Below are 14,597 nucleotides of genomic sequence, written 5' to 3' on the forward strand. Positions count from 1 at the left end.
GAGCTCTGCAATTGATTAACCATGTCTGCCATGGACATGGAATCGAAAGGGGAATATTTGCCATTTCTACCCTTAGCTGAGACCTCATCTCCATAGTTGACTCCCCTAAGGGGGATGAATGGCCCTCTTGGAAATCTTTTGAGGAAGTGGCCTCACTTTCTTGGCTTTGGACTTTAGGTCGAAGTGTCATGTTAAAAGGTACAGCTGGATGACAAAGAAGTGATAGACTCTCCAGGCCTGGTTTCAACTGGGCAGTGAAGGATTGGGAATGGGGAAGACAGTCTCCTTCCCTCACTAGGGGCTTCCTGGACAGAGTAGAGGGACAGTAAATTCCAGCAGGAGTTGATGTTTCAGTCTTGAGTGTGAGAGCAGAATTCCTTCTTCAACGTCTTTTCTCGTAAGGCCTTCAGCTGATTAGATGAGGCTCGCCACCCACATTTTGGAAGATAGTCTGCTTTTCTCAGAACTTACTGATTTAAATGTTAAAGGTTAATGTGAAAAATACCTTCACTGCAACCTACAGATTACTGTTTAATCCAACAACTGGGTACCATAGGCTCACCCAGTTGACACATAAAATTAATCATCACAAATATATTAGTTGAGTGTTTCCCAAAGTGTGCAACACGTGCTACTGGATGAGTGGAACAGAGAAGTACATTCAATAACATGGGTCATGGAGTGATCCTTTTAAATTCTATTTTATTCAGTCATATGTGGAATTTAAGAAACAAAACAGATGAACATATGGGCAGGAAAAAAAAAAGGAGAGAGAGAGAAGCAACCCCTAAGAGAGTTTTTTTTTCCCATGAGAGACTCTTAATGATAGAGAACAAACTAAGGGTTGATGGAGGGAGGTGGGTGGGGGATGGGCTAGATGGGGGATGGGTATTAAGGAGGGCACTTGTGAGGAGCACCAGGTGTTGTATGTAATTGATGAATCACTGAATTCTACTCCTGAAACCAATATTACATTATATGTTAACTAACTAGAATTTAAATAAAAATTTGGAGGAAAAAATGAAAAATTCTATTTTAATTCTCCTTGCTTCAAGAAGAAAGGCTCTATTTGGTATGAACCCCTAACACTTCTCTAACACTTGTTGTTTATAACAACAAAAAAAAAAAACAGTATGAGAATTCAGCTATAAATTAATTACATGGTTTTGTTTTCATTGAATTAACTTTTATAGTGATCTTCTGTTTATGGCAAGTGATACTGATCATCCATTTATAAGTGACAGAACATTTCCTTCAGACCCATACTTAAAAAAACTAAATGAATCCATTTAAAATTAAGTAAATGATGGCACAGATGATGGTTGGATGTAGTTGCACTTGAGAAGGTGGTATAAAATGGCCCAAGTTTGGGGAACACCATCTCAGCCTAGAAAAGACAGGAATTCCAGACCCAGCCAGCCTCCCCACAGGAAGATCCTCCCTGTGTGGCCAGCCTGGGGGCATGCAGATTGGTCTGATGAAGGAGAAGACTCCTTCCCTTTGGAGAAAGCAGGGGAAAGACTAGAGTGTTCCCAGGACTTGCTGGTGCTGGAAAGAGTAAGACAAAGCCCCCGCCCTCAAGGAGCATGGTTCAGTGCGTGGATTCTGGAGCCAGACTACCTGAGTTCAAATCCTGGCTCTTCCATGTATGGCTGCTGTGTACCCTTGAAAAGTTGTTTGACCTCTTTGGGCCTCTGTTTCCTCATCTGTAAAATGGGTATATGAAGGTACCCACTTCAGGGTGCTGTGAGGATTAATTGAAGTACAATATAGTAAGTGTCATTTAAGACTGAGTTTCTATCACTGGGAAAGACTGACAAAGAAATGGCAATCCTAACACAGTGCTCTAAATGCTGTGATAAGAAAGTACAGTGTGATAAACACACAAGGGAGTGGGGGAGATTCCAGGAGGACTTCCTTGAGAAGTTAATACATAAGCTCATACCTGGATGATCAGTAGGAATTAGCCTGGAGAGGAGGAGAAAAAGAATATTCTAGATAGAGGGAATAGCATATGCACAGGCTCAGAGGCAAGAGACAGTGTAGTCCATGACTATACTTGTGACTGCAGGGAAGACAGTACTGGCTACAGCAAAGGATGTGACAGAAGGTGTGTCCCAAGGTGATGTACACAAAGGGCTTCCTGTGCCTTGTTAGAAGCAGTGGGTTCCAGAAGGGCAGGACTCTAATTATCTTAGCAGCCCTCTGTGCTTCAAGTGCAGCCCAAACCTGGCAAGCAGGGACAGTCATGTGGTGACTGAACAGATGCTTTCCTCTCTACTCGATGTGAGACCTGGAGGTCCCAGAGGACCACTCCAGTTGAATGAGGGAGTCCCAGGATTAAGAATCTCTGCAGAGGGGCGCCTGGGTGGCTCAGTCAGTTAAGCATCTGGCTTCGGCTCAGGGTGATCTGGCAGTTTGTGGGTTCGAGCCCTGCATCGGGCTCTGTGCTGACAGCTCAGGGCCTGGAGGCTGCTTCGGATTCTGTCTCCCCCTCTCTCTCTGCCCCCCCCCCACTTGTTCTCTCTCTCTCCCTCTCTCTTTCTCTCTCTCTCTCTCTCAAAAATAAACATTAAGAATTTTTTTTTTAAAAAAAAGGAATCTCTGCAGAGATGTTCAGCACATCTTCTCTGCAAGTCATGACTGCCTTGACAAGGATCTGAAATCTTACTTCTGTCCACAGGTGACCTGGTGTCCCGAGCAATGCATCACCTGCAGCCCCTCAATGCCAAGCACCATGGCAACGGCACCCCCCTGCACCACAAGCAGGGGGCGCTCTACTGGGAGCCAGAGGCCCTGTACACCCTTTGCTATTTCATGCACTGCCCGCAAATGGAATGGGAAAATCCCAACGTGGAGCCTTCCAAAGTCAACCTCCAGGTGGAAAGGTAAGATCTGCCTTGGCTCGGGATGGCCAAAGAGAGGAGCTCCTCTGGCCAACACCACCTTGCAGTGGGTGGGTGCTTTCTCCAGAGTGGCAGAGGGGTACAAGAGGGGAGCCATGCTGGTGGTCACAACTGCACAGTGCCCAGAAACTCGCTGGAGGGGTCCAGGTTGGAATCTTGTGCTCCAAGGGGTGTCTGAGACCCAGGGGGGGTCTTTGAAATGGGTTTGCATAGGGTTGATCCAGTTTGGGTTAAAAACGGCCTGGGTCAGAAAGGTGGATCTGCAGATTCTGAAGGCGTAAAGGACTCTGCTGTGCAGGGTGGCTCCCTTGTGAAGGCAGCTTTGGGGGAGACCAGCTCCTTGGGTGGGAGGTGTCTTCATTTCCTCCTGGCTGCCCTGGGGACTCCCTTGGGGAACCGTAAACACCTGCTCAGCTGAAGTGGGTCCTGAGGTGGCCAGGAGACTGGCTGGCTCAAGCAGAATTAAGGGAAAGGGAAGAAGGGAGGGTTTCCAGGGAGGGGACACTTCCTCAGACACAGCTTCTGACCCTCCCAAGCACATTCCCTCCACTTCTCTGTGCCTCAGCTTCCCTTTCTGTAAACCAGTGGCTGAACTAAGTTGTTCCCAGGTCCCCTTCTGTCTGGAAAGCCCCAGGACAGTTTCACCCTCTCAGAGGCGGAGTATCAGAAACCACGCTGGGAACACCCCACAGAGCCCATCTCCCCACAGCGCCTCACAAGTCGGGCCCTGCTTCCACATGAGCCTGTTTGCTGCAACTACTCTAGTAGTGACCCATTTATCAAAAGAGTGGTTAAGAGAGTGGGCTCAGTGATCCAGAGAGTGGGTTCAAATCCTGGCTCTTCCAATTAAAAGTCAGAGGAGGGGGAGGGCCTTGGGAAAGCGCCCTAACCTATCCATGCCTCAGTTTCTTCATCTGAAAAATGCGGCTACCAAAAGTAAATCCTTCATAAGGCTGTTGGAGGAGTGAGTGAATTGGAACAGTGCCCAGCACATGGTAAATGCTCAGTAAAGGTTCACTTTTGCTTCTGTTGTAGATACTATCTGCATTTTGGTGGACTCAATGCAGTTTTCTTTTCTCTGTTAAATGGTTCCAAGCAATTTTGAAATGCTCATTGGCTGCTTTGCTGCTGCAGGAATGGACTGGGGCTTACTTGGGCTTCCTTTTACAACCACGTCTCTTGGCTCTCATTTCAGGGAAGAGAATGGAGCGCAAGTTAGACAAAAGTTGCTGGGTTTTTGTTCCTGTTTTGTTTTTAAGAATCTCAAGTTAGCATGAATATTTCAATCCAGTCTGGAGTTAGCTTCATCAGGCATCCCACGGTCTAGGCCAAATCAGTGGGTACCCTACATGTATTTCCACATGCCGAAGATGCCCGAATTCAGGGGGCCAAATGCTCCTTGTCCCTGGGCAGAAAATAACTTCAGTCAGAGACACCAGGAGCGCTTTCTGTGAATGTGCAACCTTAGTGCTGAGAGAATGGGAGCCAGCAGCCTCAGCCTGTGGGGCATCTAGCTCTTAGGCATACCCCCCTGACAGCCTGCGGGACAGTGAGCATCTCTGACTTACCCCCCGCCAACATGCACTTGACCCCCAGATGACTCCCTTCCAACTCCAGCTAGACAGCAGCTCCTCTGAGCTCCAGAACCTCCTCGTCCTAGTCAGCCTCAGTTTCCCCATCAAGTCTCACACTCTCAGACTGGTTCTTCTCATCACACCTTATTCTTTTCCACATAACACTTACTACAGTTGATAATCATAATTTCGTTACGTGTTCGTTTATTGCCCGTCAGCTTCATGAGGGCAGAGAACACATCTGTTCTGGTCGTCCCTCCACACCTAATGCCAAGCTCAACATCTGGTGCTAGGTGGGGAGTCAGTAAATTTTTGTAGAGAGAACGAACGAACCCATCGACCTAGCTGCCCGTGGAACATGTCCCTTTGTGCGTGCTCACAACTACCCCACATCTGAAGTTATCATCTTTTCTCTGAAACCAGCTGTCCTTCCTTTCTCCCTCATCTTGAAGGGTGGCATCACCACCAACCCAGAAAAGTGGGCCTCGCCCCACACTCTTTCCTCCCCCTCACCCCGTCCTGCAGCCACTGGTCAACGTGTGTGACTGATGCCGCACCTGCAACATCTCTCATTGCTCTCTCCCTTCCTTCCCAGATTGCTGCCACTGTGTGGTTGGGTACCTTGTTCCCTCTTACTTCTGTACTGAATTGGATTTCTAAATGGTCTCCCAGGTTGTAAGGCTTAATATCCTCTGACCAGCTCCATCGTCCTCATAGCCATCAGACTGAAACTTCTAGAATAGGAATCTCATCATGTGATGTACTCCCTGCCCCCACACAACACCCGTGCATGGCCCCATTACATCTTCCCTTACACGGCTTCCACCTTCTCTTCTGGAATCCCTTTCAGAATTCAGAGTGTAGCTGGAGTGGCTATAAGTCTGGGAGACCATCTGAGGTTTCCAGACTTTCTGGGACAAGATGTGAAGATGCATGAGCTTTGAAGGAAAACAGAGTAAAGAGAACATGGCCCAAAATGCTATGGAGTCACTTCTGTCTCCGTCCTTCCCTTCTTCTTTGGTTGGTTTTTCAGAGGTCATCACAAAATGCCGAGTGGAACTTGACATTTTTTGAGTTGTGTTACTTTCGTCCTCTGGAAAGAATATGGATTTGGAAACCAGGCTGACCTTTGCCTTTGGGATGCTTTGGCTTTGCATTCCAGCTCTGCTTCTTCTGGATCTGAGACCTTTTTTTTTTTTTAAATATGAAATTTATTGTCAAATTGGTTTCCATACAACACCCAGTGCTCATCCCCGCAGGTGCCCTCCTCAGTGGCCATCACCCACTTTCCCCCCCTGCCCACCAGGAGCAACCTTCCCCCCCCCAGCTTATTCTCAGTATTTAAGAGTCTCTTATGGTTTGCCTCCTTCTGTCTCTAACTTTTTTTCCCCTTTCTCCTCCCCCATGGTCTTCTGTTGAGTTTCTCAGGATCCACATATGAGTGAAAACATATGGTATCTGTCTTTCTCTGCTTGACTTACTTCACTTAGCATAATACTCTCCAGTTCCATCCATGTTGCTACAAATGGCCAGATTTCATTCTTTCTCATTGCCAAGTAATATTCCATTGTATATACAAACCACATCTTCTTTATCCATTAATCAGTTGATGGACATTTAGGCTCTTTCCATAATTTGGCTATTGTTGAAAGTGCTGCTATAAACATTGGGGTACAAGTGCCCCCTGTATCCTTTGGGTAAATTCCTAGCAGTGCTATTGCTGGGTCACAGGGTAGATCTATTTTTAATTTTTTGAGGAACCTCCACACTGTTTTCCAGAGCGGCTGCACCAGTTTGCATTCCCACCAACAGTGCAAGAGGGTTCCCGTTTCTCCACATCCTCGCCAGCATCTATAGTCTCCTGATTTGTTCATTTTAGCCACTCTGAGTGACGTGAGGTGATATCTCAGTGTGGTTTTGATTTGTGTTTCCCTGATGAGGAGTGACGTTGAGCATCTTTTCATGTGCCTGTTGGCCATCTGGATGTCTTCTTTAGAGAAGTGTCTATTCATGTCTTCTGCCCATTTCTTCACTGGATTATCTGAGACCTTAAACAAGCCATTCTTCCTCATTGAACCTCATTGGCTGTAAAATGAGAGTGACAGAAGTTTCATGGGACTGGTGTAAGCAGTGAATTCAAAATTGTAGCTAAGACTCTGGTGCCATGCCTGGCACAAAAGAAGCTCTCCTCTCACCCCCCCAAAAGAGTAGCTGATACCATACATCTTTTTATTAGGGGGAGCCTCCAAAATGCTGTTACCGTTGTCCCTGCAGAAACCTGTGTGTGTATTTCTTCTAGACAGAAAGCTATTTCTCCTGCTCCCTGATGGAATAGGCCTTGGCATTTAGCATCTGAAATCACACATGGAAGGGCTTCAGAGGAGAGATGACTTCTGTTCTCAGTGAAGGGTTTACACCAGCTCCATTCCAAAACTTCTAAATAAGAAGTTTCCAGTGGGATATGGACTCTAATTTGGAGTTGTTTTTCTCTCTGTATTTCTCTCTCCTCACTCCCAAAATCAAACAACATTTCCTTAACTCTTTATTTTTATTCTGGCAATGTCAAGTAGGGCCATGGTGCTTATATGGTTTTTCAGTAGACTATATTCTTCAGAAAAGGGACTGAATATTATTTGCTTTTGTCCATGCCCAGCAGAAAGCCAGAAACATTTGTTGACTGAAATATGGATTGTTTTATACCTCAAATCATCTCTGCTTGTCAAAAGAGCCTTCCTTGGCTGGAGTATTTGGAAGTAGGCCTACATGCACTATTTTACTCTTTCATGTGGGCATAGCTTTAGAGTTGCTACATTTGTTTTGGATAGTTTCATTTTTCACTGCGGGATTTTTGAAGGAGCTCAGTGCCAGTGTGAAATTTCTATAGTTTAAGTTTTTCCAGAACTTTGGCGACTAGTTTTTGAGCTTCTAAAATCTTTCCGAGCAGCTCTTTGGGTCACTGGAAGCATGTACCAGGAACAGGTCCTGTAAAGAGCTGGAGGTCCAGAGTGAGACAGACAGGCATGACCCAGACCACATGGAGTAGAGACTAAGACTAAAAGGTCAGACTTAGAATCTTATTCAAGTCAAGTGTTGGCAAATTCAACATGGAGAAGGAAGAGGAGGAAAACATTCCGTATCAAGGAGAATCCAATCTTTGATATCACTGAATCTGATATGTGCCAAAGCCTGGTCACTGGAGATTTATGATGCTCTGTGAAATACAATGCTGACCTTCCAAGTGCCTCCAGGAAGACAGTAGCTTCAGATTCCATCGAAAAAAATAAATTGCTGTTAATTATGATACCCAGCCTTAGTTTGTGACCTAATTTTTTTAATCCCTTAATTCAGTTTATAATAAAGCTCCCTGAGGGAAACAATCTGCCTCTTATATGTTTTTCTAGAACCCAACATAGTATTTTGGGACATTACACAGGCTTAACAAGTGTTTGTTAAGTTAGTTAAAAATAAATACAACCAATGTCATCAACAAAGCCTGTTTTGTATTGGAGCATCGGATGTTTTACAAAGAAATCTTAGTTCAGATGTCATCTTTATTTCTGGCTTTCATTTATTCAATATTTTTCCAATATTTTGAAGAATTTTCTAAGAAATAGGTAATTCTACTTAATTTTTTCCTAGGACAGAATCTTCAATAATTTAAATTCAATATCAAAATAAACATATCATACTATCAATCAATAAATAAAATCTTTCAGGTACTTCAGATATTTTTACTCAAAAGACTCAGATAAGTTTTGTAATATTTATGATTAGGCAATATTTGTTTTATTATATGTTTATATACAATTATATACTTATGATAAGGCAATGTTTATTGTGTAAGATTTATGATTAGGCAGTATTTATTTTAGTAATGATAAGTGTAAACATCTTAATGTAAATGTAAAAAACTCAGATCTGAGGCTACTGAATTTAAATAGAATCATCTTAAGTCTGGGACAAGGTTTTCCTCCCCTATATCATTACTGGAAATATCAGTGATTCCTAGATGTGTTTGGCCATGGATGATTTCAGTAATGGCCAAAAAATGAAAAAAAAAATAGCAGGATAAATTGGACTATTTTGTTGCCTGAGGTAGCTGGCATTGCCTGAGAGGTACAGAGATGTGTTATAACCAGAAGACTAGACAATTAGGTAGTTCTGTCCTCCCCCAGTCTCACTGAAAGCAAACAAAAACATATACTTAGGCAATCCCTTTTGCAAGCAGAACTATATAAACAGATGTGGTTCACTGTCTACCAGGGAAGCTGGACCTAAAACATGAGTATATAATCACCAATCACCAACTGTTTGAAAGAAATGAAACCATCTTAACAAATGAAGAATTTACACTTGAAGAAACAGAGCTAATAAAGCAAACATAACAGACATTAGAAGTTAATGGTACCCGAATACATCTTCCAAGACACTCACCCTACCAAAGGATCAGTCCAACACATCAGTTCTTGATGCTTTCTCATCTTTGGCATATATGACAGGTGATAGTCTAAGGTTAACGTACTCCAGTGGACATACCAGGTTGTGTAGAATTCCAAGCACTGTGTTGTAACTCTTCCTCATTCCTTCCCCCTAAGGAGTGTATATCAGAATGCAAGTGGACAGAGATATCCTTGACACAAACAGCATTATTAGTAAAAATACTGTGTTGCAAAGGTTAAACCTACTATGACTGCTTAAAGCAGAAAGATGACCTCTGGGAGGCCCAGTTTAGGTAGATCCTTTCCTCTTCCACATCAGAATTAGATGTTGTGTTAATTCTCTAGCTCTTTTCTCCTGGAAATATGATAAAAATTTCAGTATCAACTACATTACCAAGCAGCATTGCTTATGGTTAGAGTAACTCTAGATTGGTAAAATGGTACTATAAATATTTGATAAATCTCCAGAGCTTTGGGCTTCCCTGATTTCATTGGCTCTTGTTGCTGGCAGTGTCCATGCATGGACCTTGGAAACTATATCTGTGGAGTTGCTACAAGAGATAGTGGGGTTCATAAACCAGGATAGTTCTCACAGTCACCCAAGTGGATCTCATCTACTTTCACCTGAGTGTCACCCGGGCAGAAGATAGCTCTAGGATGGGTGGGTGAATTGCTATAAGGACTCCTACTGAAAGGAACATCTGATGCTATCCTGCTGGGCCATGTATGGCTTATGATAGTCCCATGAGTCTAAATGTTTAGTAGAGCTTAAGAAGACTTCTGATGGGTGTTAAAGCCAGAAAAGCAGGCTTTGGGGCTGCACAACCTAGAGCAGTGTCCAAGTTGTACCCCAGGACTGCTTCAGCAGATACCTCACACCACCAAGGCTGGGCATTGGACACTCCTGGCAGGATCTCTGTCACAGTTACCCATGAAAGCTGAATGTCTCTACCAACACCCTTGTCAGCTTCATGTTCTATCTATGTCATACTACTTGCTTCCAAATCAGTGGTGCCTGGGTTATATGCCTGCACCCTAGCTGCAAAGGAGTCTGGGAAGTTGAATTTCTACCTTGTTGAACCATGGACTAATAATATGGGAAATTCTCTAAACACAGTAAGGTCATCAGTGTCTCCAGGCAGCTGCAAAATTTGACAAAGTTTCACCACACTCTTCTAATTTATTTGTTTTTGTATAAATAACACACAAGTGAATCACGTGTTCAGTTGAGTACTTCTGACCATTGTTAGCCACACATCTCACAACTGATTGGCTTACACAGCACAACTGAGAACCAAAATACTGCCTCAACATTAGGACTCCTTAGCCTAACACTCTGGGAACCTTGATAGCAAGGAGGAGAGAGAAGGACTGTTCCTGACATCCTAAGCAGGGATGCAGAATGCATTTTCCCAGAGGAGGAATGCTACTTCCTCATCTTCCCAAGGCCAGTGATCATGTCCGGCACAAAAGTCCCATCAAATGCCCAGCCCAGTGCTGCTGAGTCCTGGAGAAATCCAGAGTCAATGGACAAATGGGGACACATGGAGAGGGGGAGACCTGTTTTCTGCAGCGCTGTAAGTGGGCTTTGGTGGATTGGCCTGGAATCCCAACACCCATGTAAATGGTTCTAAGAGGGAAAACATGCATGTTGAATACTAAGCAATTAACTGGAGAGACAAAGTTTTAAAACAGGATCCATTCGTAACTTGAGCATTGCTGCATCTGGCACAAGGTGAAAGCAACTCTAATCCCAGTATTTTTCAAACTGTGGGTTACAGCCCGTTAATGGGCCATTAAATCAGTGCAGTGGAGAGATTGGCAAACAATGCCCCGAAGGCCAAATCTGGCCCACTGCCTGTTTTTATAAAGTTTTATTGGGACACAGCCATACCTATTTGTTTACATATTATTTATGGCTGCCTTTGCATTTTTGATTAGCTGTGTCAGATGGCTCACACAGCTGAAAATATTCTTTGGCCCTTTCCAGTAAAAGTTTTTTTGACCCCATGGGGCGCCTGGGTGGCGCAGTCGGTTAAGCGTCCGACTTCAGCCAGGTCACGATCTCGCGGTCCGGGAGTTCGAGCCCCGCGTCAGGCTCTGGGCTGATGGCTCGGAGCCTGGAGCCTGTTTCCGATTCTGTGTCTCCCTCTCTCTCTGCCCCTCCCCCATTCATGCTCTGTCTCTCTCTGTCCCAAAAATAAATAAAACGTTGAAAAAAAAATTTTTTTTTTAAAAAAAAAAGTTTTTTTGACCCCTAACGTTGTGGGTTGTGACCTAAATTTTTAATAAATGAACTACAGTAGGAAAAAAAAAAAGTTTTCATGAGGTAAAGTATGTTTTGTGAAACTTTTTTTTTTAAGTTATATGAATTTAACTAGAGTTGATTGATTTGCTTAAGGTCATGTAGCTAAAGTTGTAGAGCTAGTGTCTGAACCCTTGGAGTCAGGTGCTGGTCTGTGCTCACATTCATTAGGCTGTTCTGCTACCGATGGGGTTTGATTTAGAAGAAATAACATTTGGAAGCCTCATCCCTAATCCCTAGAATTTGTTTCATCATCTTCATGAATGTTTATACTATATAAAACTAATATGTACATGCATTAAATAAAACATGGTACCTACAAAAAAAAATAAAGAAGACACTTTGAATCACCCATAAGCACCATGACCATATAGGGTATATATTCTGTGTCTACATCCAAGTTGTTTGGTTATTTCACAAAATAAGGACCATATAGTACCTGCAGTTTTGTTGATCTGTGTCATTGAGTAGACTTCAAAAGCATGATTTTTCAAGGGACTCTTCCATCATTGGACATTTAAAGTTGAGAGAACTCCAAGAACAGGCATGTTGAACATGTTTTATGATGAAGAAGGTGAAACTGAGCCCCAGCGGGATGAGTGGACTTGTCTGGGGTCATAAATGCACTTGCAGTGGATTTGCAAGGCAGTGCCTCAGTGCCTTTGCACATGCTTTGCCTTCTTCCCAGAACACTGCCTCCCCTCTGTCATCTGGCTCACTGAGTCAGTTCATCCTTCAGGACTGATTTTAGGCATCACCTCCCCCAGGAACCCTTCCCTACCGCCTCAGGCCATGTAGGTGTTGAGGGCCTACCTCAGTGCATAGCATATAGTAAGTGCTCAATAAATGCTTGCAGAACTGAACAGAACTGGGTCTGAAACCCATGTGTTCCAACTCCTGGCCCAGAGAGCTGTGGTGACAGTGTCAACTCAGGCAGCCCTCAGGTTGGCACCTGCTATATGCTTCACATGCTCCAGGCCTCAGTTTCCTCAGCTGCAAACAAATAATAATTCCTACTTCATGGGGCTGTTTCAATGACTAATGAACTAACTTATGTCAGTGCCATACACACTCACTGGCCCATAGCAGAGAATCCATAAACGGTAGGGATTATTACTCTCTTAATTCAGGTTGACGTCTTATAGATATGTTCATCTATATAAGGCACTTAAAGTCCAGCATACATTAGGCTCTTTATGGATAATGCCCATTATTATTCTGTCATGGTGCTTGTAACCTGAACATACAATGTAACAGGGCTTCTCAAACGGTATTCACTAATGTGCATTGGAATCCCCTGGGATCTCATTAAAATGCAGATTCTATCCATAGGTCTGGGGAGGGCCCAAGATGTTTCATTTCTAACAAGCTCCCAGGTGAGGTGATGCTGCTGGTCATGGGCCACGCTGTGAATAACAACACATCGTAGTTTTTTGTGTGTTTGTCATTCATTTCCCCAACTTACTCCACCCCCCATTTTTAAGTTACATAAGGGCAAGAAATAAGCTTTTATGGCGATTTTTGTCCCTCTGGTCGAGCTTGGCACACAATAGGCTTTGGGGGCTGCGTTGAGCCTCATGAGATGCTGGATCCCTCTGCCATTTGACGACATGAGCGGATCCCAGAGGTCAGACATGGCCAGCCTGCAGAACTTTGGGGCTGCAACAGCCAAGGAAAGACACTGAGTGTCTGAATATAATGATCATCTTCAGCCTAACGAGGTGGCTCCTCTAAGGTGGCTCAGGGATAGCAAATTAGCGACAAGCGTGCAAGGGAAAGGTGAGGCGGGATTTCACAGGTGTCCAGTCTGGAGAGAGGCAGCAGGGCAAATCTGAAAGCTCACCAGCTTAACACTGTTGAACACCTCTAGCCTCCAGGGCCTGTCAAATGGCTTCGACTCAGGAGTTTCCTGGTTGTTGTTGTGGTTTTAAGTTTATTTATTTGTTTTGAGAGAGAGAGCATGAGCAGGGGAGGGGCAGAGAGAGAGAGAGAATCCCAAACAGGCTTTCGCCGGCAGCACAGAGCCCCAAGTGGGGCTCAAACTCACAAACCGTGAAATCATGACCTGAGCAGAAATCAAGAGTCGGAGGCTCAACTGACTGAGCCATCCAGGCGCCCCTCAACTCAGGAGTTTTTTCCAGCCAAGGAAGAGAGATTGCTCCTGACCACAGGTGACAAGCTGAGGGACTCGAGTTTAAGAACAACCTTCCCTCCCAACATGCAGGGTCAGTCTGATCAGATGCACGCACTGCACTTGTTCGTTTGAATATCCAGGCCATTTCTGAACCCCGGTTAACTGGCTGCCCCAGCAGTCTGCTCTGCTCTGACACACCTTCTCTTTGTTTTATTGGAAAAGAAGGAAAACCTCACCTTCGCGCACAGAGACTGGGGAGCTAGCACCATACTATCCAGTGTAGTAACCACCAGCCACGTGTGGCTGTTTGAATGTAAATGAATAAAAATTAAAGAGAACAGAAGCTTCAGCTCCTCAGTACCCCTGTCCTCCTTTCAAATGCTCAATACTTGCCTGTGGCGAGCAGTCCCCGCTCTGGACGGAGCGCCCCGATAGGCTGTCTCCAGCATCACAGAAACTTCTCTTGGACAGCCCTGAACGGGAGACTCAAGGCTGGTAGCACTCCCCTTTTAGAAAAACAGCCCATGGGGGCACCTGGGTGGCTCAGTCGGTTACGTGTCCGACTTCGGCTCAGGTCACGATCTCGCGGTCCGTGAGTTCGAGCCCCGCGTCGGGCTCTGGGCTGATGGCTCAGAGCCTGGAGCCTGCTTCAGATTCTGTGTCTCTCTCTCTGCCCCTCCTCCGTCCATGCTCTGTCTCAAAAATAAATAAACGTTAAAAAAAAAAAATTAAGAAAAAGAAAAACAGCCCATGGAAACCCGCGCTCCCAAAGCAGTACAGTCTCTGCGAGAGACCAGGGACCAGCTGACCTGCCGAAGCGCATTTTACATCCTCTTATTTTGATCACCTTGCAGCCAAGTGCTTCGAAGCAACCATCACCATCACCACCCCAAATTTTACAAGGTGTTTGGGACGTGCAAGGCTCTCTTCTCAGCTCATTGGCTCACTGAGTCCTCGCAGAATGTCATGAGTGTGTTAGCACCCTTACACTATTGCTGTCTCTTCCTTCTCTTGAAGAAGGTCAAGCTCAGAGAGGTTGTGTAGCCCGCCCAGGTTACACAGCGAGTCAGGGGCAGACTCTTGCGGGAAGCTTGAGTCCAGAGTTCACGCTCTCAGCCGTGTGCCATGCCACAGGGACGGGAAGGACGGGGGGTTCCAGGGGGAGTGCGCGGTGTCCCTCTGAAGGTTAAAAACCTGAAAATCTCGAACCAGGGAATGTTCTTGTTTTAATATGCTTCC

At 44.9% G+C, this 14,597-nt stretch overlaps 1 protein-coding gene across 9 annotated transcripts in view; it reads left to right on the forward strand.

Moving 5' to 3' along the window:
• BTBD11 (BTB domain containing 11) overlaps positions 1-14,597 on the forward strand; it is a 315,613-nt gene that overhangs the window by 196,474 nt on the left and 104,542 nt on the right. For all 9 annotated transcript variants that reach the window (XM_045062278.1, XM_045062280.1, XM_045062275.1 and 6 more), the window contains exon 3: positions 2,684-2,888. In XM_045062278.1, coding sequence (XP_044918213.1) covers positions 2,684-2,888 — 205 coding nt within the window. The remainder of the gene's footprint in view (positions 1-2,683; positions 2,889-14,597) is intronic.

Source organism: Felis catus, chromosome B4 (genome assembly GCF_018350175.1).
Source record: "Felis catus isolate Fca126 chromosome B4, F.catus_Fca126_mat1.0, whole genome shotgun sequence".
Lineage (NCBI taxonomy): Eukaryota > Metazoa > Chordata > Mammalia > Carnivora > Felidae > Felis > Felis catus.